Raw genomic sequence first — 25,803 nt, forward strand, 5'->3', positions numbered from 1 at the left:
AAATTCCAGGAGCTACAATTCTGCAGAAAGCATCAAAGGAGTTGCTGAGGGAGTGGGGGTTGGAATCTGAGAACAGGGGTCGGACTATTAGCACAGCAAGTAGAGTGTTTGCCTTGCAACTTAGCCAACCCGGGTTCGATCCCTGGCATCCCATATGGTCCCCTGAGCCTGCCAGGAGTCACTTCTGAGCACAGAGCCAGAAGAAACCTCTGAGTGCCATCAGGGGTGACCCAAAAACCCAACCTCCCCCCAAAAAAAAGAATACTGTGAACAGTGATGGATGCCAGGATGGGGATACTGTCAGGAGGCCACACCTTAACTTGCTCCCTGCAGAAGAAAATAAGCTTGGGGAGGCTGCTGGCAACTGTGGACCCAGATTTAACATATGTGCTTTGCATGACCCTAAAATGCTCTTCTGTCCTTGGACCCTCAGCACTGAACGAGGAAATTAGCCATTTCGAGAAGAGGAAGATGTTCATTTTAGTGTCCACAGTCATGACCTGGGCACGCTCCAAACCGCTGGACATGGTATGTAGTGCCCGCCTTTGCCTTACCCACTCCCACTCTGGCCCAGCCTGGGCATGCAGAAACCCAGGACCTGTGAGAAGCCCTCGGTGGGGTTCAGGGACAAAGACCCCGTAGGAGTAACCAGTTTTCAACCTATTCAGGGTGTTTCTTCTTTGTGTGTGCTTGTCCCACCTGGGCAAGTAGTACCTCTGGATTGTCCCCCTACCCCTACCTGTTCTCCACCCATGAGGGTGGTCCTACTCTTCCCAATAAAGACCTTGGGTCAGAGGGATTTCTTCTGGTTCCAGTCAGACACCTTGCCTATCTGCCTGCTAGTGGCCTTTCACCTGGTTGCAGCTAGCTGTGGTGGAAGTTCCTGAACCTGTTTTATCTCCCTAACCTGTGTGGATTATTTCCTATATCAGTGTCTCTTCCAGAACCATGTTCCCCAAACCCCCTGGGATTGGGTTATGAAGCTTCCTCTGCACCCCCAATCCAAGGGTCCCAGTGTTTCTGCACCACCAAGGTACAACAAGAAAATACTGTCAACCAGGGGTCAGAGCAATAGCACAGCAGGGAGGACTTTACCTTGCATGTGGCTCACCTGGGTCTGATCCCTGACAACCCAGATGGTCCTGCAAGCCTGCAAGTAGTGATCCTGAGTGTAGAGTTAGGAGTAAACTCTGAGCCCAAAACCCAGAATACATTTGAGGCCAGAGTGATAGCACAGCAGTAGGGCATTTGCCTTGCATGCTGTGACCCAGGACAGACCTGGGTTTGATCCCCAGCATATGATCCTTGAGCCTGCCAGGAGCAATTTCTGAGTGCAGAGCTAGGAGTAACCTCTGAGTGCTACCGTGTGTGGTCCCAAAACAAACAAACAAATAAACAAACAGAATAAATTAATAAAATAATAGAATAAAATGCTCTCCAGGTGCCCGAGAGAAAGGACAGTGGCTAAAAGTGCTTGCCTTGCTCACAGTCAATCTAGATTAGATCCCCAACACCACATACACAGTCAGGAGTGATCTCTGAGCATAGAAAGGTGTGATCACCAGATAAAAATTAATTTAAAAGTAAACATAAAGGGGGCCAGAGAGATAGCATGGAGGTAAGGCATTTGCCTTTCATACAGAAGGACAGTAGTTCAAATCCCGGCATCCCCTATGGTCCCCTGAGCCTTCCAGGGGCAATATCTGAACATAGAGCCAAGAATAACCCCTGAGCACTGTCAGCTGTGACCCAAAAAACAAAAACAAAGAAAAAAAGTAAACATAAAGGATGTGGCTGGAGAGATAGCACAATGGTAGGGCATTTGCTCTGCACATGGCCAAACGGGATGGACCCAGGTTTGATCCCCGGTATCCTTTATGGTCTCCCAAGTCTGCCAGGAATGATATCTGAGCACAGAGCCAGGAGTGACCCCTGAACGCCACCAGGTATGGCCCAAAAACAAACAAGAAAAAAGTAAACATAAAGGAGCCAGAAAGATCATACAGTGGCTCAAGCCTATGCCATGAATGCAGTTGACCTGAGTTTGATCTCAGCACCCCATATAGTCCCATAAGCTCTACCAGGAGTGACTCCCCTAACATAGAGTTAAGAGTGAGTCCTGAGTATAGGCTGGATGTGAACCCCCCAAAGAAAGATATACACCAGGGGCCGGCGAAGTGGCGCTAGAGGTAAGGTGTCTGCCTTGCAAGCGCTAGCCAAGGAAGGACCGTGGTTCGATCCCCCAGTATCCCATATGGTCCCCCCAAGCCAGGGGCAATTTCTGAGCACTTAACCAGGAGTATCCCCTGAGCATCAAACGGGTGTGGCTCGAAAAACCAAAAAAAAAAGAAGAAGAAAGAAAAAGAAATATACACACCAAAAATATGCCCTCCAGGGGCCAGAGCGGTGTCGCAAGTGGTAAGGTGTCTGCCTTGCTTATGCTAGTCTAGGACAGACCGAGGTTTGATCCCCTGGTGTCCCAGATGGTCCCCCAAACCAGGAGCGATTTCTGAGTACATAGCCAGGAGTAACCACTGAGCGTCACCGAGTGTGACTGCCCCCCCCCCCAAAAAAAAATCAAAGAAAAAAATATAAGTCCTCCTGGGCCAGAGAGATCTCATTCAGTTGGGAAGATCAGTGCCTGATCCCTGAGCATTTCGAGGAGCAACTCGCAAGCATAGAGCTAAGAGTAGCCCCTGAACACCACTGAATGTGGCCCAAAAGCCAAAACCAAAAATTTTAATAAGGTATTCTATTCCAACTTGTTTATTTGTTTGTTTGGGGTTTTTTTGGTGGGGGGGCCGTTGGGGCTCTACAAACATGGTGCTCAGAGGTTACTCCTGGCAGGCTCGGGGGACCATATGGGATGCTCAGGATTGAACCCAGGTTGGCTGTATGTAAGAAAAATGCCCTCCCCTCTGTGTGATCCTTCTGACCCCACTTTTTAACTGTTTCCTTAGCACTTCATGGAGCATAGCCCTGAGGGTGAAGAGATAGAGTACAGCAGGGAAGGTGCTTGCCCTGCATACAGCACACTCAGTTCAATCCCTGGCATCTCATGTGACTTCCCCCCAAATACTCTCTTGGCTGTACTCAGGGATTACTCCTGGCTTTGTGCTCAGGCACCATTCTTGGTGGAACTGTAGGTGGGGTCATATGGGATGTCAAGTTTCTAATTCAGATTGGCCATGTGCAAGCATTGCAAGCACCCTCCCTGTTGTACTATAGCTCCAACCCCCAGATTTAGATAGTTTCAGTAGTCCCGTTAACATTGAACAAGTAAAAATCTGGTCTCGAAGAAGCACTGCAGACCGATGATGGACTGCACATCTGCCTTATCCTCTGTTGGTTTGTTGAACTGCTTGAACATGCGGCCCACATTCTGGGCAAACTCTTGAGGCGACCTGTAGGGGTGTGTCTACTTTTCCTGCAGGTGGTCTCAGATGAGTGTGAGATCCAAGGTGCTACCTGGCTGATCCAGGGAGAAGGTAGAATCAGTAGCCAGTTGGTGCAAGGGCCAGTAGGACACGCTCACACTTCCGCTGGTTGGCTGCTGAGAGTTTAGCCCCATTAACATTGAACAAGTCAAATCTGGTCACTTTTTTCTTTGATAGGAAGATTCTGAGATTCCATTAACCGAAGAAGATTACCGCAGAAGAAAGAACCACCCCAATTTCCAGGATCACATAAATGCTGAAAAACTGGTTCTCAAGTTGGGGAAAAATGTGAGTGAAGGGTCAGAGTTTCTGAGGAATCTATGCGAGCGCCCAGTTCTGTGCTGTGCCTCTGCCTGGCTTTCCTCAATGTTGATCTTGGTTTTGATTTTATGATTGTGCTCAGGGGTTACTCCTGGCTCTACATTCAGGAATCACCCCTAGTTGTGCTCAGGGGACCATATGGGATGTCAGAGATAGATGTTGGGTTGGCTGCATGCAAGGCAAGTGCCCTCCTGCTGTGCTATAGCTCCGGCTCCTTTCCTTGGTCCTCTGTACAGTCTTTGAACTTTAAGCTTACCCCATCATGCACTGACCTGGGACAGAAGAGAGGGTACAGTGCAGAAGGTGCTTGCCTTGCACTGCAGTTAACTCTGGTTTGATTCCTGGCACCCTATGTTTTCCTCTGAAGTACCTCTGAGGTGGCCCAGATGAACCCTAGCATTGCAAATCACAAGCAACACCAAATCTGGGGCCCTCACCTTGAACCCCACTGACCAGATTGGCTGAGAGTGCCTCTTGAGCACTGCTTGGGAATCCCACCCACCCCCAAGAGTGGTACACTGCCCTGAGGTTTGAGCTAGTCTCCAGCCCACTGAACTAAGCATATCATTCTGCACAGTGCTCAGGCCCTCTCCTCCTAGAGGGTCAGGGGACTCAAACAACTGCTGAGAGAGAGAGCCATAGAGGACTTGATGCTCCCTACTCCCAGCCTACCTCACCTGTGTTTCACGACTTTGAAAGGACAAGGGGAGCTTGGTTCACTGACATGGATCTCCAGGGGGCCAAGGTCACATCACTAGGTCTCTCAAGGCCTCTTGGCCCATATCTTTACTAGTAAGACTCAGCAATTGGGAGCCAGAGCAATAGTACAGCAGAGAGGGCTCTTGTCTTGCATGCAGCCAACCTGGGTTCTATTCCTGGCAACCCATTTGGTTCCTCTGAGCCCACCAGGAGTGATCCCTGAGCACAGATAGATATGTGTCCCCTTCTCCCACAAAAAAGATCAGCAATAGTTGAGACGCCCACATATTTTTTGGTTTTTGGGTTTTGGGTCATACCCGGCGGTGCTCAGGGGGTTACTCCTAGCTCTGTGCTCAAAAGCCGCTCTTGGCAGGCACAGGGGATCATGTGGGATGCCTGGATTCTCAAACCTACCGCTGTGCAGTCTCTCTAGCCACTTACTCCTCAACTTTTATAAAATAGAAGACAGGTATGTGCCGTACATAATGACTGTTAGTAGGATTGAGACCTTACTGGTCTGTCCCCAATATGATGCCAACTGTTTCCTTTGTGGGTGATTTGTCACCTAATCCTCTGGAATCCAGTATATAATCTTCAAATTTCCACGAAGCAAGAACTATCATTATAGTCATTTAACTTTGGAGGCTCTATTAGCACTGAGGTGACGCCTAGTGGTCACAGTGCATATTACAACAGGAACTTGCCAAATCCTAGAGTTAGGTCCTACCATTAAAAATCTAAAAAATTCTTTTTTGGGGGGCGGGGAAGGTGGCGCTAGAGGTAAGGTGTCTGCCTTGCAAGCGCTAGCCAAGGAAGGACCGCGGTTCCATCCCCCAGTGTCCCATATGGTCCCCCCAAGCCAGGGGCAATTTCTGAGCCCTTAGCCAGGAGTAACCCCTGAGCATCAAGCGGGTGTAGTCTGAAAAACCAAAAAAAAAATGTTTTTTTTTTTCAACTTTGACAATATTAAATGATGAGTATAAAACATTTGAAGGAAACACACGATTCACAATTCTAACCTCCTGTCATCCACTAAGTTGTGATTTAGAGAAGTCAATAAACTTGGAGGGTTAAAATAAGAATAGGGGCCGAGAAGGATTCCGCCCATTTTCGGCGTATTAGACTCTTACCCCAGTTTATTACTTTTCTCTTTTTCAAACAAAACCATGCATCTTGAACTAGCTAGTCCTGCCTCCAGTTAGAGGGGGAAATAAGGGAGACATCAAGACCAAACAGGTGCAAGACTACTAAGTAGTAGGTCAGATACAGAGGGGACCACATATTCTAGCCGCCCTGGGGGTGAGGGAAGAGGAAATGGGAGGGAGGACAAAAATGGAGGTGTAGGGAGGACAATTTGGTGATGGGAATCCCCCCTGGTTTTATGTAAATATGTACCTAAAATAATATTGTCAACAATATGTAAGCCACTGTGATCAAAATAAAAATTATATTAAAAAAATAAGAATAGGGGCCAAGGATCTTATAGCTCAGGGTGAGAGAGATAGCACAGGGGATATGGTGCTCACCTTGCATGCTGGCAACTGGGTTCAATTCTTGACATCTCATATAGTCCCATGATCCCTTCCAGGAGTAATCCTTGAGCACTGCCAGGTATGGCATGAAATAAAGGGGAGCCAGGAAGGAGGGATAGTATAGCAGTAGGGTGTTTGCCTTGCATGCATCTGACCCAGGACGGACCTGGGTTTGATTGGGTTTGATTCCCGGCATCCCATATGGTCCCTGAGCGCAGAAGTGACTTCTGAGTGCAGAGCCAGGAGTAACCACTTAGCACTACCTGGTATGGCCCAAAATCCAAAAACCAAAAAAAGGGGGGGGGGCAGGGGAGTCATAGCACAGCAGGGATGGTGAATGCCATGCACACAACCAACTCAGGTTCTATCCCTGGCATCCCATATGGTACCCTGGGCACAACCAGGAGTTATTTTTGAGCGCAGAGCCAGGAATAACCCCTGAGTGTTGCTTGGTGTGCGCACCCCCCCAATGCATGTGCATGAAAATTAAAAGGGAATTAATTGGCCTTTCTCTGGTAAATTCCCATATTGCAGATGGCCTTTTTTCTTTCTTCCTCCCCCACCCCCGCCCCAGTTTGGATCTCACCTGCCAATGCTCAGGGCTTACTCCTGCCTCTGCACTCAGGAATCACTCCAGGTGGGCTTGAGGGTACTGTAATGGGATTCCAGGGATCCAACTCAGGTTGGCCATGTGCATGTCAAGTGAACTACCCACTGTGCTATGGCTCTGGCCCCATTGTTCTTTGCCTTTCCTTCTAGCCTTGTCAGTAGACCCTTTTTGATAGCAAAAAGGGGATACTACAAGTAAGCTTAGGGTTTATTCTCTGGCACCACATGAGCACCTCAGGATTGCTGGAATGGTGCAAAGAGAAGAAAAATTAATGCACAGGGAATGGGATGGGAACCCTCTTCACTCAGTGATGGAGCAGGGGTCCCTAGTCGCTTCTGTGACATGGGGAGGACAGAGGTGGCAGCCTGGAGAAGAAAATGTGGGGGCTGGAGAGATAGCATGGAGGTAAGGCACTTGCCTTGCATGCAGAAGGACGGTGGTTGGAATCCTGGCATTCCCATATGGTCCCCCGTGCCTGCCAGGGGCAATTTCTGAGCCTTGAGCCAGGAGTAACCCCTGAGAGCTGGATGTGACCAAAAAACCAAAAACCCAAACAACAACAATAAAAAAATGAGAATATACCCCTTTCCTCTTTGGCGCCCTCAATTATCCTAGAAGTCCCTGGGAAATCTTGAACTGATGAGTCTGCCCTGAACACCAGCCTGGCCAGGTCTCAATTCTTTTTTTTTTTTTTTTTTGGTTTTTGGTTTTTGGGCCACACCGGCAGTGCTCATGAGTTACTCCTGGCTGTCTGCTCAGAAATAACTCCTGGCAGGCACGGGGGACCATATGGGACACCGGGATTCGAACCAACCACCTTTGGTCCTGGATCAGCTGCTTGCAAGGCAAACACCACTGTGCTATCTCTCCGGGCCCAGGTCTCAATTCTTTTTCTTTCTTTCTTTCTTTCTTTCTTTCTTTCTTTCTTTCTTTCTTTCTTTCTTTCTTTCTTTCTTTCTTTCTTTCTTTCTTTCTTTCTTTCTTTCTTTCTTTCTTTCTTTCTTTCTTTCTTTCTTTCTTTCTTTCTTTCTTTCTTTCTTCCTTCCTTCCTTCCTTCCTTCCTTCCTTCCTTCCTTCCTTCCTTCCTTCCTTCCCTCCTTCCTCCCTCCCTCCCTCCCTCCCTCCCTCCCCCCTCCCTCCCTCCCTCCTCCTCCCTCCCCTCCCTCCCTCCCTCCCTCCTTTCTTTCTTTCTTTCTTTCTTTCTTTCTTTCTTTCTTTCTTTCTTTCTTTCTTTCTTTCTTTCTTTCTTTTTTTCTTTCATTCTTTCTTTCTTTCTTTCTTTCTTTCTTTCTTTCTTTCTTTCTTTCTTCCTTCCTTCCTTCCTTCCTTCATTTCTTTTTCTTTCTTTCTTTTTTTTTTTTTTTTTTTTTTTTGGTTTTTGGGTCACCCCCAGCAACACTCAGGGGTTACTTCTGGCTCAACACTCAGAAATCACTCCTGGCAGGCTCGGGGCACCATATGGGATGCTGGGGGTTGAACCACCATCCTTCTGCATGCAAGGCAAACGCCTACCTCCATGCTATCTCTCTGATCCCAGGTCTCACTTCTTACCAGTGAACCTTTCTCCTGGTGTGTTTGGGGACCAAATATTCCCCCAGCTCAAGACCTAGACAGAAAGAAAGGGTCCCAGACTGATAGTTAGACACTGTTCATTCCCTACCAACAATGCTTATGTAGGACTGTTGAATTACCTGGGTTCAGTATGTGTTTGTTACTCATTGGTTGGGAGCACCATGGAATGAAGCATCCTTTGGTTTGATGCCTTAGACCATGGTTCTCCACCCGAGGGTGTGGTCTGGCACTTCCTAATAAAGACCCAGAGTCTCAGGAAAAAGCCTTTTTGCAGTTTTGGTTTTCCACCACTGAGCTATCTGCTTCTTAGTAGTGGATGGTTTTCATGTGGCGTTCCTGAACTGGTTTTATCCCTTTAACTGTGTGTGGGTTATTTCCTGTGTCAGTGTTTGCTTCCAGACCTGTGTCTCAAAGTCCTGGCCCTGGGGCATGAGGCTTACACTTCATAGGACTTAAAGAGGAACTGTAGTATCTGAAGGATAACAGGACATAGTCAGGGGACCTGAGAAATAGCACAGTGGTAGGGCATTTGCCTTGCATGTGGCCAACCTAGGAGGACATAGTCTGGGATAGGGGTAGGTGAGGCATTGAGAAGAAGCTCTGCATGAACAATGGGGCTTAGGAGTGCCCTGGAGCAAGGCAGTAATGATAGGTATCTCTGTGAGGAAGGAGGTACAGCCCTCTGTCAAGCTCCAGTAGGAAGCTTTAATCATATCCTGAGCTAGTCCTTCTAGCTATCATCTCTATGTCTCTGGACACTATTACAATACTGTCTTTTATTTTTCTTAAAACCATAGATGAGTGAAACTATTCTGTGTCTGTGTCTCTCCCTCTGACTTATTTCACTCAGCATAATAGTTTCCATGTCCAACCATGTATAGGAGAATTTCAAGACTTCATCACTCCTGATGGTTGCATAATATTCCTTTGTGTATATGTACCACAGTTTCTTTAGCCATTCATGTTTTGAAGGGCATCTTGGTTGTTTCCAGATTCTGGCTATTGTAAATAGCGCTGCAATGAATATAGGTGTGCAGAAGGCATTTTTGTATTGTGTTTTTGTGTTCCTTGGGTATATCCTTAGGAGTAGTATAGCTGGATCATATGGGAGCTTAATATCCAGGTTTTTTTTTTTAACCATCTCATGCCACAGAGACTGATACACATCACAAAGAACAAGAACAATCTGTGCTGGTGGGGATGTGGAGAGAAAGGAACTCTCATTCACTGCTGGTAGGAATGCCATTTAGTCAGCCTTTTTGGAAAACAATTTAGAAATTCAGCTCCAGAACTTCTACTCACAGGGAACCAAAACAATGAGGAACAAACAGATCATCTGAAAGGCCTTGAAGTAGCCTGATTGTGAAATTCTTAAGTTCTTTGTCATACTTGTCACTTAACAAGTGGCATAAAGACCCAGTTTTTCTATTTTACACACACACACACACACACACACACACACACACACACACACACACACACAATTTAGTTCAATACTAAGTTCTTTCCCAGCTGTGGAGTTTTTTTCTCTTCTACTTTCCAAAAAATTTTTCTTTTTATTTTTTTTCATTCTGTAAGTCATAATTCCATTATGAAGTCTTCAAAAATAATGGCTAATCAAAAATTTTTTCTTGTGTGTGTGTGAGGTGTCCACACCCCTAGCGGTGCTCAGGACTAACTTACTCTTGGCTCTTCACTCAGGGATCACTATTGACAGGGCTTGGGGACCCAGAGGGGATGCTGAGGATCAAACCTGGGTCAGCTGGCTATATGCATGGCAAGAGTTCTACCCGCTGTTCTACCTCTCCAACCCTCCAATACCATTAAATTTCTAGCTTGGAGTCTGAACAAATTATTTAATATTAATATTTAGCAAATTGTTTAATTTAGCAAAATATTTAACATTTAGCAAGTTATTAAATATTTTCCCCTTGAAAACATTGAAAAACCTGGGTACCATGCATGGGCTAACACTTATCTTCACTGCTCCTACCACAATCTTTCTGGGCCCCAATAAACACTGTGCAACCCCACCCCCTAAAAAAAGAGTCATTATATTCTGAGGGCTCTGAGGAGTCTCCTGAGTATTTGGGTTCTAGACTTCCAGAGGTGCAGTTCTCTACCAAACCACATCCTGGTAGCCTACAAGACTAGAGACCTGAATACTTCCCGGAGCCTCAAACTTCAGTTCACATGACTGAAGCGAACTGGTTGTAGGTGCTCTGGAATATCACATTGTTGTTGTTTTATTTCTTTGTTTTATTTTTATATTTCATTTAGTATTTTTTTCTCCTTTTTTAAATTTTTAAATTTTATTGAAACCATTGTGATTTACAAAGTCCTTCAGAGTTGGGTTTCAAACCTACAGTGAATGAGGCCAATCTCACCACCAGTGTCCAACTTCCCTCCACCCATGTTCCGTAAGAGCATCGCATGCCTCCACCCTTGCTCCGCAGCTTGCCATTTGGCCCCTGACCCCATACTTTCATATTTGTGTTTCTCCTCTTCCATTCACTTTCATTCCTTCTCCTTGTTATACCAAGGGCCAAGGATGATCAAGACAACTCCCATTTAGACTATTGCATATCTTCATGCAGTTGTTCTATTTTTTGTTTGTTTTGTTTTTGGGTCACACCGGTGATGCTCAGAGGTTACTTCTGGATCTGTGCTCAGAAATCGCCCCTGGCAGGCTCAGGGGACCATACGGAATGCCAGTCCTGGGTTGGCTGCATGCAAGACAAATGCCTTACCACTGTGCTATCTCTCCGGCCCTGATGCAATTATTCTAAATGCTACATGTAAGTGATATCATTCTGTATTTATACTCCTCCTTCTGGCTTTTTCTTTATTTTTATCTCATAGGTCAAAAAACTCATAACTTACGTAGTGGCTTCAGGACTTCAATACGGACTTGAAGGAGGCATCTTTCACACATTTTTTAAGGTAGAATTTTCTTTCTTCTTTTTTTTTTTTTTTTTTTTTTTTGGTTTTCGGGCCACATCCATTTGATGCTCAGGGGTTACTCCTGGCTAAGCGCTCAGAAATTGCCCCTGGCTTGGGGGGAACCATATGGGATGCCGGGGGATTGAACTGCGGTCCTTCCTTGGCTAGCGCTTGCAAGTCAGACACCTTACCTCTAGTGCCATCTCGCTGGTCACAAGCTAGAATTTTCAATGACTCCAGGGGCAAAAGAGACTTTGTTTATTTTTTTTTCTGCCACACCTGGCAGTGGTCAAGGTTTACAACTGGCTCTGTGCTCAGGGATAGAGCTCAGGGGACCCTAAGGGTACTGAGGATAGAACCCAGGCCTGCCACATGCAAGGCAAATACCCTGCCTGCCCTATTCACCCCAGGGCCTGGCTTGCAAATTTTTCAAAAGAAAATTAAGTTAAAACTGAACAAATTTAGGCCAGACCAATATCACAGTGGGTAGGAAGTTTGCCTTTTACATAGCCAACCCAGGTTTGAGCCCCCGAATCCATATGGTCCCCTGAGTGTTCCAGGAGTGATTTCTGAATTCTGAATGCAGAGCCAGGAATAATAACCCCTGAGTGCCACTGGATATGGCCAAAAAGAAAAAGAAAAAAAAAAAGAGGCCGGAGAGATAGCATGGAGGTAAAAGTGTTTGCCTTTCATGCAGAAGGTCATTGGTTCAAAACCGACATCCCATATAGTCCCCTGAGCCTGTCAGGAGCAGTTTCTGAGCCAGGAGTAATCCCTGAGCACTGCCAGGTGTGACCCAAAAACCAAAAAAAAAAAAAAAAAAAAAAAAAAAAAGAGAAAAACTGAACAAATTCAAGGTGAAACTTTTTGTTTAGTTTAGGGTTGATTTGTTGTTGTTGTTGTTATTGTTGGCCATACCCAGCAGTGCTCAAGGATTACTTCTGGATCTGCTTTAGGGAATCACTCCTCGGGGGCTTTGGGGGCGCGATGGGATGCTGGGGATGAAATTCAGATCAGCCACATGCAAGGCAAATGCCTTACCTGATTTGCTATCACCCCAGCCCCCTCAAGGTGAAACTTAACTTATACTTCATGATAGGCGGTCTGACCATAGATGACTTCTTAGGTATTTTTTGTTTTGTGTTTTTGGCTGAGTGCAAAGCAAATTGTCTTATTGTTGAACTCACTTCAAGCCCCTGGCATTTTTTTTTGTAATTTCCTTGTAGTGAATATAGGACTAACATCTAATTATTCAACATCTGCTTTTATTTATTTTTATTTATTATTATTTAGTTAGTTTTTTAGTTTTGGGGTCACACCCCTATTTCTGGCTCTGTGCTCAGGAATCACTCCTGGCAACCTTGGGGGACCATATGGATATTGAGCCTGGGTCTGGCACATGCAAGGCAAATGGCCTACCCTCTGTGCTATTGCCCCAAACATCTGCTTTTCTTATATTTCTATGAAGCAACCTCCTCCCATGTTGCAATCCACTGGCTCACAGCTGGGGACGGGGTCCCTGTTGCTGGTACTGAGGGAAGTATGCAGTGGACAGGACCATACCAGGGCCTACCACATACAGAGCCCATGTTCCAATCCACTGAGCTCGATCTCCTTTTGGTTGATTTTGGATCACCCAGTGATCTGAAACAGCACAGAAAACCCAAGTATAACACAACTTCTAAGGCATTTGCCTTGCAAGTGGCTGAACCAAGTTAGATCCTCGGCATCCCATATGGTCCCTCCATCTACCAGGAGGGATTCCTGAGTGTAGGGCCAGGAGCAACCCCTGAGCATTTTGGGGTGTGGCCAAAGCAAGAAAATCCATAAAACAACAGGGCTACTTCCTATTGTGATTATAAGATACTCGAATGGGAACCGGGGACTTTCTCATGCACTCAGCCCTTTCTGTTCTCTTTCCAGCCCTAGTTGGCACATTTGGGGCAGGGGTGTGAGGGTTGATATATTTGCTTTGAATGCCACAACTAATAGCAATGCTGAGTGAGGGGGGGCCTTCCTAGAGGTGCTCAGGGGATCCTGTAGTACCAGCATATTGAACCCAGGCCCCTGTATCCAAAGCGTATGTCCATGCTGAGCTATCTCTGGGACCCTTGACATGAGCATTAACTGCCTGTTCTTGGAAGGATCATGTCTCTGAAGGGTCTTCTCACGTAAGGAATTCATTGTATGTGTAGGTTGGTTGGTTTATTTAAGGGCCACACAGACGATACTCCGGGCTTACTCCTAGCTCTGTATTCAGGAATCATTCCTGTTGGACTCGGCGGAACATATGGGATGCCGAGGATAGAACCCAGGTCAGCCATGAGCAGGGTGGGGCAACCTACCTGCTGTGCTCTGAATTGAACCCTCTGGTTTTTATACCGAGAGAGCGTTTTGCTCTCTGACTGCCAGACCTGGTGTTTTCTTTCCCTCCCATCTCTTAGATGGCTTGGATGGGCGAGGTCCCTGCATTACCAGTTTATGGAGACGGACTGAACTACATCCCAGCAATCCATATTATGGATCTAGCAGCGTAAGCTCCCTGGGTGTGAAGGATGATGAAGTTAGTCCCTAGAATCTATTATTAGTTAGCATGTTGTGGTGGACGTGAGGTGCTTAACCAGGTACTACCTTTCCATTGTCAGAGAGCTGGAATGCATGCTTTGTCCTGCAGGAGTCTCTTCTTCAATCCCAGAACACTGTCTGGTCCCTCAGTTCCACCTGAAGTGACCTGAGGGGAGCCGTTAAACACTGTCATGGGTAGCAAAAAGCAAACACTTTAAGGGCATCAGACCCCACTAACAGTACATATGGGTGAACTCAAATGGACAGGTGGACACTTCTTTTCTTCAAATTGCATTATTACCATGTTTTTACGCTTTCCTCTGAAATAACAAGGAAGGGGTCAGAGAGATGGTACAGTGGGTATGGCTTTGCTTTACCCTCACACAACCCAAGTTTTATCCCCACATCTCAGAGTCTGCTGAGCCTTACCAGAAGTGAACCCTAAGAAATGCTGCCTGTAGCCCCCCCAAATGAAAAAGATTGCTGGAGAGAAGCTCCCAGGGATATTGCACTAGCTGGGTTTGGTCCCCTGCACTACACAGTTCTTTGAGCACTGGTGGGAATGTGGGAAAGTACTGCACACTCCTGAGCTGAAGCTGCTCCTAAATGTTGCAAGTCAGCCCCGGAAGAGGTTGACTGATGGAGGGATGGAGGATGAGGCCTTTCTCTTCCAGCTCGGAGCACACGTCTGCCATCCTGTGTAGCTGACGATTCTGAGGTAAAACAGTGGGTAAACAGCTCGCAGACAGTCAGGCTTGTGGAAATATTAGCTTTATTCGGTGGACAAGACTGAAGTCCAAAGACTCAGCCTCAGTTCCAGCAAAAAGCCCCTTGCCTTCCACAGACCCTTGTTTTTATCCCCCAGAATCAGGTACCACCCAATGGTGGGATCAGATACCAACCAATGGTGGAAGCAGAATCAGGTACTACCCTAGGGTGGGGGCAGAATGCCAGGTCACACCCTAGGGTAGGACACAATCACCGATCAGGTTAGGGTGAGTAACATAGTAATCCCCTAAAATATTTACATACACAACACTAAGCACCATCAAGTGTGCCTAAGCCTCTAAATAAAAGTACACCCAAAACCCCACTCAAAGGCAAACCCAACATGACCAAAAATTTTTTGTATTATGAAATCTAAATACCTACATCTGGGGCCACAGTGGCTATGATGTCCATGGGGACTAAGCCAGAGTCTTTCGGGGTTAGCAGGACCATCTCTAGATGGTAGAGTCCTGAGCCAGGTCAATGTGTCAGGCACTGCCAACATATGTGACCATGAAACTCATTTCTTCATTGGTCCTTGTGAGAACCTCTTCCATTTTGGGGGAAATAGAGTTGGACTTTGCTATCTACTGCTTCATATACACACTGAGAGCCTGGACTTGGCCTAAGGTTTTTCCTTTGTTCAGGATGTACAGATTACACTCCGGACATTGCAGGGTCCCCAGAGTATCCATGGAAACACTCCCCCCCACTGAGCACTTCACTGAGAGTCACCCTGGAGCAGTGCCAAGTATAGTCCCCAAACAAAACAAGCTCCTACACTCATTCAAGCTCTGTTGCTCTTTTTTTTTTTTTGGTTTTTGGGCCACACCCGGTGACGCTCAGGGGTTACTCCTGGCTATGCGCTCAGAAGTCGCTCCTGGCTTGGGGGACCATATGGGACACCGGGGGATCGAACCACGGTCCGTCCTAGGCTAGCGCAGGCAAGGCAGGCACCTTACCTCTAGCGCCACCACCCGGCCCCACTCTGTTGCTCTTTTACACCTTATTAAGAATCTTTGGGAAGTGTTGGCTACACTCTGTGTCCTAGAGAAGGGCGCTAGGTTTTCTGGGCTGGGTTCAAACCCAGGACCCTGCAGGGCTCTGTCTGGAGCCACACCCAGTGCTCTATTGCTCTGTTATTTTTTTACTTTATTTTTGATTGGGGCCACATCTAGTGATACTCAGAGGTTACTCTTTATTCTGCATTCAGGGATCACTCCTGGCAGGCTTGTGGGACCAAATGGGATAATGAGAATCAAATCTGGGTTTGCTACATGCAAGGCAGATGCTCTCCCCACTATGTTATGGCTCCAGCCACTGCTGGGTTTGTTGTGGGTTTTTGGGGTGTTTTTTGTTTGTTTGTTTTTATTGGGGGGGGCACACCCACCCACCAGCGCTCAGAGGTTACTCCTAGTTCTGCGCTCAGAAATCGCTCCTGGCAGACTTGGAGGACCATATGGGATGCCGGAGATCAAACCCAGGTTTGTCCTAGGTCAAGGCAAATGCCTTATGACTGCTTTTGCTCTGGCCTCTATTCTGTTATTTTTATATTGATTTTTGGGTTGGTTTTTTGGCCAAAGCTGGTGGTACTCAGGAGTTACTCTGGCTCTGCACTCAGAAATCGCTCCTGGCAGGCTTGGGGGACCATATGAAATGCCAGGAATTGAACCCAGGTCTGTCCTGCATTGGCCACATGCAAGGCAAATATTCTACTGCTATGCTATCTCTCTGGCCCCATATATTGATTTTTGGATCACAACTAGAGTGCTCTTGGATCACTCCTGGTGAGGAATGAGAGATCGTATGAAATACCAGGGATTAAGCCCAGCTTAGAGGCATACAAGGCATGTACCCTACCCACTGGACTACTGGACTATCTCTCTAGCTCCTGAACTAGTGATTGTTTGTTTTCCCTCAATTTTGTATTATTTGGTTTGGGGACCAAACAGCCATTGGTGTTCAGAGACTGAAATCTGTGGTTGGGGGCCAGTTTTGGTAATGCTTGGGGAATCATGTGGTACAGCGCATTAAACCTGCGCCTCCTGCAGGCCAAGCATGTACTCAGCCCACTGAGCTCTTTTTATAACACCATCGCTCTTTTTAACATGCAAAAATTACATAAAACACAAAAGATTTTGAGTTTTCTTGGTTTGGTCCCACACCCAACAGTGCTTTGGGACCATTCCCAGTTTTGTGCTTTAGTCTTTCAGTACTGGCAGGGAACTTGTGGTCTCCAGTGTCTCCTCCTCCCCGCCCCTTTTCTCCACTCCCTCTTTCCCCTCCCCGAGTGCTTGGGCCAGCAAGGCCAATAAAGTGGATCCTGCATCCTCCCTGCCCCCATGTAGAGTGATTCAGAACGTCATCGATCATATGCCCAAGGCTCACTACCTGCTCGCTGTGGATGAGTCTGTGCTCACCCTGGAAGATATCATCAAGGTACAGTCATCCCCTCCTTATCCCCAAGGACCACTCCTGGCAGGTTCAAGGGACCATAAGAAATGCCAGGAATCGAACTTGGGTCAGCTGCATGCAAGACAAGCACCCTACCCTCTGTGCTATCGTTTGGGCCCCTTAAAAATTTTTTTTATTTAGTTATATTTAAGGAATTGTAGAGAAAAGCTTGTGGACAAACCAAAATAACTTTTGTATTTTTCCTAACAGTGCATCAGCAAAAATACTGGCACCGGTAAAATTCAAAAAGTACCCAAAGAAAATGCTTTTCTAATAAAAGACTTACGAGTGAGTAGGCAAGATTTTTTTCTACAAACTTACAGGTTCTGTGGGGATTGGGAGACCAGTTCTCTTCACAGCCCAATCTCTGCACTGCATTTTTCCTCCAAGGACCTCTCACAGGAACCTTCCATGGACCTATGCTTTCTACTCATAAAAGACTAATGTCAGGAAATGTGTCTGAAGACTGGGGTGCTGGTCTGGCCCCAACTGGGAGGGGGCAAGGGAATAGTCTAAGACTCTACTAAAGATAGTACTGAATGCTATGAACACAATTCTATTCCTCTATGCATTCCTATGATAAATTTTATCATACTTAAGTGAATTTATTTGGCTTTGGTTTTGGATTAGGGGCCACAACTGACAGTACTCAGGGTTTATACTTGAGAGGGGTATTTAGGGCCACAGTAGTGGTCCTATGGGGTTACTCCTGACTCTGCACTGAGAAACTATTCCTGGCAAGCTTGGTGAACAATATAGAATACTGGGGATCAAACCCAGGTCAGCTATGTGCAAAGCAAAAACCCTCACCGCTGTGCTATTGTTCCAGCCCCAGCCAAGTGCTTATTTCTTTTTTTTTTCCGTTTGTTTTTTGTTTTTGTTTTTATTTGTTTTTATTTTTTTTTAAAGTGCTTATTTCTAAGCTCATTCTCCAGTCCCCTTTTATATTTGGATTGTTTGGGGTTTTTATATTTGTTTGTGTTTTTCTCACACCCAGCAGTGTTCAGGAATCACTCCTAAAGGGCACGGGCAAGGGGGACCATATGTGATGGCAGGAATCAAACTCTGGTTGGCCATGTGTAAAGCAAGTGCCCTTCTCACTGTGCTATCTCTCCAGCCCTGTCCCTTTTGGACCTCAGCATCCATCAGTGGGCTGAGCAAGTTTACCGCATACAGGGGGCCTAGGTTGATGCCCAGCATCACATGATCCTCCCAACAGCCCCAGAAGGGCTGCATTCTCAGATGTTCATGTCGAACAAATGAACGGACCCACTTCACTGCTCTGCATCTGCTCTAACTGTGTAAACTCATCTTCTAGCAAGAGTCTGTGGACCAGCTCTTGATCAACTTGCGGATGGAAGCAGCTTATGTGAAGGAGAACTTCAATGTCCGCTGGATTTCCCACACGGGCTTTGTGGAGAATATCAACACGATCCTCAAGGAGTACAAGCAGACCCGGCGGTTACTGGTAACTCAGAGCCACTCTAGCTTCAATTTACAATCTGAGCAAAGTAATTCAGAGTCTCAGGGTATTGAATAAATATAAAATATAAAGTCCTAGGGTTGGTAGGCCTGGACCGCTGCCTGTAGCCCCATTGGCCGGTGAGTCTGTAGGTTGCAGGGTGTAACGGTGGAGAAATGATTCATAGGCAGTTGAAGTTTCAGGAGATATCCAGCTTTATTTCAAGGCTCTCACCACCATGTGCATTTCTCCACATGGCTTCTCAGCTTAAATTTTCTTTTTCTTTTTTTTTCTTTTTTGTCTGTTTGTTTGTTGGGGTCACACCTAGTGACACTCAGGGGTTACTCCTGGCTATGCACTCAGAAATCACTCCTGGCTTGGGGTACCATATGGGACACCGAGGGATGGAACCACGGTCTGTCCTAGGCTAGCACTGGCAAGACAGATGCCTTACTGCTCCACGCCATCGCTCAGGCCCCTCAGCTAACATTTTCTTGCAGCCTCTTTTTTTTTTTTTTTTTAGCTTTTGGGGCCACACTCGTTTGATGCTCAGGGGTTACTCCTAGCTAAGCACTCAGAAATTGCCCCTGGCTTGGGGGGACCATATGGGACGCTGGAGGATCGAACCGAGGTCCTTCCTTGGCTAGTACTTGCAAGGCAGACACCTTACCTCTAGCGCCATCTCGCTGGCCCCTCTTGCAGCCTCATTTCACTGCCCTCCAAGCACCCTTCCTGTATCTGCTCTCCCCTCCCCCCAACCAATCTATTATTTATTCCAACAGCAGCCCCTTCCTGGCATGGGTGAGGTTGACCATCAAGGTGAGATAAACAGAAAGTTATAACTGGTTCCCACTGGCTGCTTTTTCCAGAGCCCAAATACCAAGCTGTAAACTCTGTTTCTAACAGGTCCTGTTTTGTCTCTTGCTCATACTCTAATATGTGTAGATTAAGAGTACTCAGTACCCGAAGATCATGCTTCCTCCAGTGAGCATTGGTCATGGGCACAGCACGCCAGTCCTGAGTTTGTAAACTTGAGATTGGTGTTCACGGAATTGCCTGTTCCAGCAAAAGTACTGGCAGTGAGGGCAGTGGGATAGAAATATTTCTTGCATTTGGTGGACCCACAGGTTAGTTCTCTGGGACCCATATTGTCCCCTGAGCCTACTAGGAGTAATTTCTTGTGTGTGTGTGTGTGTGTGTGTGTGTGTGTGTGTGTGTGTGTGTGTGTTGGGCCACAATTGGTGTCTCTCATGGCTTACTCCTGGCTCTGTGCTCATAAATCTCTCGGTTCAGGGACCATATGGGATACCAGAGATAAAAAACGGGTCCATCCTGGGTTGGCCATGTGCAAGGATCGAACCCAGGTTCGTCCAGGGTCAGCTGAATGAAAGGCAAATGCCCTACCACTGTGCTATCACTCCAGTCTCTAATTTCTGAGCATAGAGCCAGGAATCACTTTGGAAGGCTACTAGGTGTGGCCACAAACAAACAAACAAACAAAATAATAGTAATGTAAAAAAAAAAGAATTTTCTTATGTTTTTGTACCACTCCTGGTTGGCTCAGGGAGCTAGATCATGGGGTGCTAGAGATCCAACCTGGGACTACATGCAAAGCCTGAACTTTAACCTTTGAACTGTCCTGGACTTTATTTTATCTGTCTCTGTCTCTCTGTCTCTCTCTCTCTCTCTGTCTCTCACTCTCATATCCTCTTGAGTCTTATTGGCTGTCTGTTCCAGGTTTCTTTGAGTTCTTTGAACATTCTTTTTTTTTATTTATTTTTTTATTTTTATTTTGGGCCACCCCGGTGACGCTCAGGGGTTACTCCTGGCTATGCGCTCAGAAGTCGCTCCTAGCTTGGGGGACCATATGGGATGCCGGGGGATCGAACCGCAGTCTGTCCTAGGCTAGCCCTGGCAAGGCAGACACCTTACCTCTAGCGCCACCACGCTGGCCCCAAGTATTGAACAAGGCTAAGGTACATTTTTTGGGGTTTTTTTTTTTTTTTGGTTTTTCGGCCACACCCGTTTGATGCTCAGGGGTTACTCCTGGCTAAGCGCTCAGAAATTGTCCCTGGCTTGGAGGGACCATATGGGACACTGGGGGATCGAACCACAGTCCTTCCTTGGCTAGCGCTTGCAAGGCAGACACCTTACCAGCTCTTTGAACATTCTTAACATTTCCTCTCTAAAGTCCTGATCAGAGAAGCTATATAAGTGGCTGATAAGTTAGGTCATCAGAACTACCATCTTCATTCACTATGTGTAGAGGGTTTTGTTTCTTTTTCTTTTTTTTTTTTTCTTTTTTTTCTTTCTGATTCTTTTTTTTTTTTTTAAGTAGGTAAGGAGCAGGAAAGATCTATCCTTTTCTTGTATACTCTGCATTTAATCAAAGCCCTGATTTTTTTTATATACATTGTATTCCATTATTGAATAACAATATTTTTTTTTCTTAACACCACCCATCACCAGTGCAACATTCCCATCACCAATGTCCCAAGTCTCCCTCCTCCCCACCCGACCCCTGCCTGTACTCTAAACAGGTTCTCAATTTCCCTCATACATTCTCATTATTAGGACAGTTCAAAATGTAGTTATTTATCCAACTAAACTCATCACTCTTTGTGGAGGGTTTTGTTTCTTTTTCATGGTGATTTTTTGTAGTGTGATGATGTCTTGTTCTGTGTTGCAGTGGAGCTTATTGACTAGAAGAAATGCATGACCACTGAAAAGGCAAAGCAGCCTCACTTTTCTCAAAAAGCACAAACCTGGGGTGAAAATGGCTCTTCTGTGTCAAAGAGGAGCCTTCTGCCAGCCTTTTGGTTTGCCTCTGTTTCTTGGGACTTTATCTTTTTGGTGGTGTCCAGGGGTTACTCCTGGCTCTGTGCTTAGAAATTTCTTCTGGCTATTTTAGGGGACCATATGAGATATCCGGTATTGAACCCAGTTGGCCACATGCAAGACAAAACACTACCCGCTGTGCTTATCACTTTAGCCCATCTATCTTTTTCTGTTTGTTTCTGGGTAACACTTAGTGATGCTCAGGGCTGACTCTGGCTTTGTGCTGAGGGATCACTCCCAGCAGTGATCCAAATCTGGATTAGATTTGGGGTGTAGGGAATTAACCCTACAGATGTGCTGTATGCAGGCAAGTGCCCTCCCTACTGTGCTATATCTATATCTCTCTGGGCCTCATTTCTTTTTTGTTGTTGTTCTTTGGTTTTGTTTTTGGGCCATACCCAGTGGTGCTCAGGAGTTACTCCTGGCTCTGCACTCAGGAATCACTCATGGCAGGCTAAAGAGACCATATTAGATGCCAGGAATTGAAATCATGTCAGTCATATGCAAGGCAAATGCTGTCTACCCTACTCTGGCCATTGGGCCCATATTTCTTTATTTTCTGAGAGAAACACAGTGGCCCTAAAGTGGCTCAACTTATTGGGTTTTTTGTTTGTTTGTTTTTGGGTCATACCCGGCAGCGCTTGGGTTATTCCTGGCTTTGCGCTCAGAAATCACTCCTGGCAGGCTTGGAGGACCATATGGGATGCTAGGATTCAAATTACAGTCTTTCTGCATGCAAGACAAATGTGCTACCTCTATGCTATCTCTCCAACCCCAAGTGGCTCAACTTGTAAGACCAGGGGAGGAAGGAGTCTGTTAGGGGCTCAGTGAGGTGTTTCTATAACCCTTGCAGGAGGATGAATAGAGCCATGTCCCTCCTCACAGGAGTGTCTGTCTCACCCTGTCATCAGGCCATGCTCTGACCCCTGTAGAAGAATGAATGGAAACATGTCCCTCCTGTCTGTTGCCCGAAGCTGCTTTGCAGCCCAGCCTATGCAGCATAGTTGGTTTTCAGAAGGCAACACTTCCCCCTGCCAGACCTCTCAGAAAGCACCCCTATTCCATCCCTCCTTTCTTGTCCCACCAGCCCATCAAGATCTGCATGCTGGGGCCCCCAGCCGTGGGCAAGTCCAGTGTGGCCGAAGCTTTGTGCCGCCACTACAAGCTGCACCACATCAAGCTCAAGGAAGTGATTTCTGAGACCATCGCCAAACTGGTAACTAGTCACCCCTTTGGGGCTCTGTCTGGGCAGCTCAGTTTCATTTGACTGTTGGTGCGATGAGACCTCCTTTGCAGCACAGTTTGGGCCCTGTGATACGGAGGGCCACAGGGAAACACTGTGGCATGGGGTGCTTGGAGACTTTTCTTCCTCACACTGTTGGGGTGCTGAGAGGAACAACTGGGGTGCTGGGCATGAAGCTGCTGTAAACTGTCCCTGGCTGACACATTTTATTTTTTCTTAGAATTTCCCCCCATACTCAGTGGTGCTCAGGAATTACTCCTGGTGGTGCTGGGCGGACCCTATGGGGTACTGGGGATGGAACCCTGGGTTGGCCTTGTTCAAGGCAAACACCCCTACCCACTGTGCTATGCCCCTTATTTATTTATTTATTTATTTATTTTTTTTTTTTATTTAAAATTTTGTTTAATTTGGGGCCTCTACTAGCAGTGATCAGGGCTTGCTCATGACTCTGTACTCAGTGATCACTCTTGGCGGACTTGAGGGACCTTAAAGGATATTAAGAATTGAAGCCAGGTCAGTTATGTGCAAGGCAAAATGCCTTACCTGCCATTCTATGTTTCCTGTTCTTGTTTATTTATATTTATATTTTTTATTTTATTTATTGTTTGGGGGGCTACACACAGCAGCGCTTAGGGGTTATTCCTGGCTCTACTCTCAGGAATCACTCCTGGCAGGTGTGGAATACCATATAAGATGTTAGGGATCGGGACCGGAGAGATAGCACAAAGGTGTTTGCCTTGCAAGCAGCCGATCCAGGACCAAAGGTGGTTGGTTCAAATCCCGGTGTCCCATATGGTCCCATATGGTCCGTGCCTGCCAGGAGCTATTTTTGAGCAGACAGCCAGGAGTAACCCCTGAGCACCACTGGGTGTGACTCAAAAACCAAAATCCAAAAACCAAAAAAAAAAAAAAAAAGATGTTAGGGATCGAGGCCGGTGAGGTGGCGCTAGAGGTAAGGTTCTGCCTTGCAAGCGCTAGCCAAGGAAGGACCACGGTTCGATCCCCCGGCGGCCCATATGGTCCCCCCAAGCCAAGGTGGCCCAAAAACAAATTGTTATGTGCAGGCAAATGCCCTCCTCGTTGTGCTATTGCTCCAGCCCCCCACAATTTATTTTCAAATTTGTTTTCTTGCGTCTCTCCTGGCATGACTCGGGACTCTATGGGGTTCAAGTGTCAGTTGCAATCAAGGCAAGTCTTGTATTCTTTCTGTCAATCCAGCCTCTCATCAATTGCTTTATTTGAAAACACATTTTAAAACTAAAGATTGATGATGATGAGAAGGAGAAGGAGAAGGAGTTTGGTTTGGTGGCCACACCCAGCAGTGCTCAGGGTTCACTTTGGTTCTGCACTCAGAAATCACTCCTAGAGAGATTCAAATGGGATGCCAGGGCTCGAAACTGGGTAGGCTGCTTGCAAAGCAAGTGCCATTCTCACTGTTCTATCACTCTGACCCACTATTTAGAATCTGACCTGCTACTTAGAAAATTCTGGGGCTGGAGAGATAGATGGAGGTAAGGCATTTGACTTGTATGTAGAAGGACAGTGGTTCGAATCCTGGCATCCCATATGGTCCCCCGAGCCTGCCAGGAGCGATTTCTGAGCATGGAGCCAGGAGTAACCCCTGAGCGCTGCCGGGTGTGACCCAAAAACTAAAAAAAAAAAAAATAAGAAAAGAAAATTCTTCATTAGCTGGGGCTGGAGTGATAGCACAGCGGGGAGGCCATTTGCCTTGTAAGAGGTTATCAGTTTTGAGTCTCAGCATCCCATGTGATCCCCGAGCCTGCCAGGAGTCACCCTTAAGGTCACTGGGTATGACCCCAAAACTAAAATAAATTTTTTCTAATTATCTTTAAAAAATATGTTGATCATTAAGGGATGTCAAGATAGTACAAACAGGTAAGGCACTTTCCTGTCACATCAAGACTAATCTATGAGGTGCCAGTGTGAAAGCACAGTGTGGAGGGTTTTTGCCTTGTACAAGGCAACACGGGTTCAATCCTTGACATCCCATATGGTCCTCGAACCTGGCAGGAATGATTTCTGATTGCAGAGTTAGGTGTAGCCCCTGAGCACCACTGGGTTTAGCACAAAAACAAAAACAAAAGACTTAAGCCATGAGGGCCAGAAAGAGAGTGATTATTCCTGGCTCTGCATTCAGGGATCACTCCTGGTGGTGCTCAGGGACCTTATAGGGTGCCAAGGATCGAACCCAGGTCCACTGCATACAAAGCCAGCACTGTCCCCATTGTATTACCCAGCACCCTCCACCCTTTGTACACTGCTGACATACTCCCATTCCACGTGTGGGTACCTACCTGTGGGCCACAAATCTTAATGTGGCCATGGTGTGCAGGAAGCCATTGTGGCACCAAAGGTATCATCAACTCCTGACGATGAGAGTGAGGAAGAGGAGGAGGAGGAGAATGTGGAAGAAGCGCAGGAGCTTCTGGATGCCATCAAGGAAAGCCTGGAGCAGAACGCAGGTAAAGTGCAAGCCGAGAGGGCTGCAAGGCATAGCAGCTTTGTGCTGGGTCTTCCTTGTTATTAAATGGGTTTGTTGGGACCAGAGTCATAGCACAGTGGGGAAGGCTGTGTCTTGCATGCAGCCAACTTGGGTCTGATCCCTGGCTTCTCATGTTATTGCCTGAGATGTGAAGGTCAGGAGTGATCCCTGAGTGTAGTCTCCTCTCCCCTCATCCCCAAAAGGCAAAAAAAAAAAAAAATATTCAAAAAAGTTTTTTGTTGGGGCTGGAGAGATAGCCTGGAGGTAGGGCATTTGCCTTGCATGCAGAAGAATGTGGCTCAAATCCCGGCATCTCATATGGTCCCCGAGCCTGTCAGGAGCAATTTCTGAGCATAGAGCCAGGAGTTACCCCTGAGTACTGCCAGGTGTGACCCAGAAAACAAAAAAAAAATTTCATGTGTGTGTGTGTGTTGGTTTCTTTTTGTTTGTTTGATTTTGGTTTTTGGGCCACACCTACTGGTGCCATGGGATTTACTCCTGGCTCATCACTTGGGTCATTCTTTTTTTTTTTAATTTTTAATTTTTAATTATGAGAAAGATGCAAAGAAAGAGGACAAGGTAAAGTTACAGTGGAAGGACAATCACCCATAAACAGAATTCTCAGAAGTCCCCTTGTTGATATCTTAACTTTGAATTTTCAGCCAAAGAACATGAATAAATAAAACAGAACCCATGTACAATTACTTTGTCCCTCAAGCCCCCAGATTGTAATACATTATAATATTTCTTAGCAGCACACAAAGCAATCTAAAGCCATAAAACTTATGTAACTCCTTAAACATTAAAGGCATAGTTTTTTTTTACATTTCTATGCTCATGTATATTAGTTTAAGTT

At 46.3% G+C, this 25,803-nt stretch overlaps 1 protein-coding gene across 4 annotated transcripts in view; it reads left to right on the forward strand.

Annotated features, from left to right (window-relative positions):
* AK7 (adenylate kinase 7) overlaps positions 1–25,803 on the forward strand; it is a 58,254-nt gene that overhangs the window by 11,095 nt on the left and 21,356 nt on the right. For 3 of the 4 annotated variants that reach the window (XM_049769804.1, XM_049769806.1, XM_049769808.1), the window contains exons 4-12: positions 434–528; positions 3,615–3,725; positions 11,034–11,114; positions 13,559–13,647; positions 16,796–16,886; positions 17,112–17,189; positions 18,220–18,369; positions 22,289–22,417; positions 24,798–24,927. In XM_049769804.1, coding sequence (XP_049625761.1) covers positions 434–528; positions 3,615–3,725; positions 11,034–11,114; positions 13,559–13,647; positions 16,796–16,886; positions 17,112–17,189; positions 18,220–18,369; positions 22,289–22,417; positions 24,798–24,927 — 954 coding nt within the window. The remainder of the gene's footprint in view (positions 1–433; positions 529–3,614; positions 3,726–11,033; positions 11,115–13,558; positions 13,648–16,795; positions 16,887–17,111; positions 17,190–18,219; positions 18,370–22,288; positions 22,418–24,797; positions 24,928–25,803) is intronic. The other variant, XM_049769805.1, reaches the window with a different exon arrangement.

The sequence above is a fragment of the Suncus etruscus genome, chromosome 3, assembly GCF_024139225.1.
Source record: "Suncus etruscus isolate mSunEtr1 chromosome 3, mSunEtr1.pri.cur, whole genome shotgun sequence".
NCBI classification, from domain to species: Eukaryota; Metazoa; Chordata; class Mammalia; order Eulipotyphla; family Soricidae; genus Suncus; species Suncus etruscus.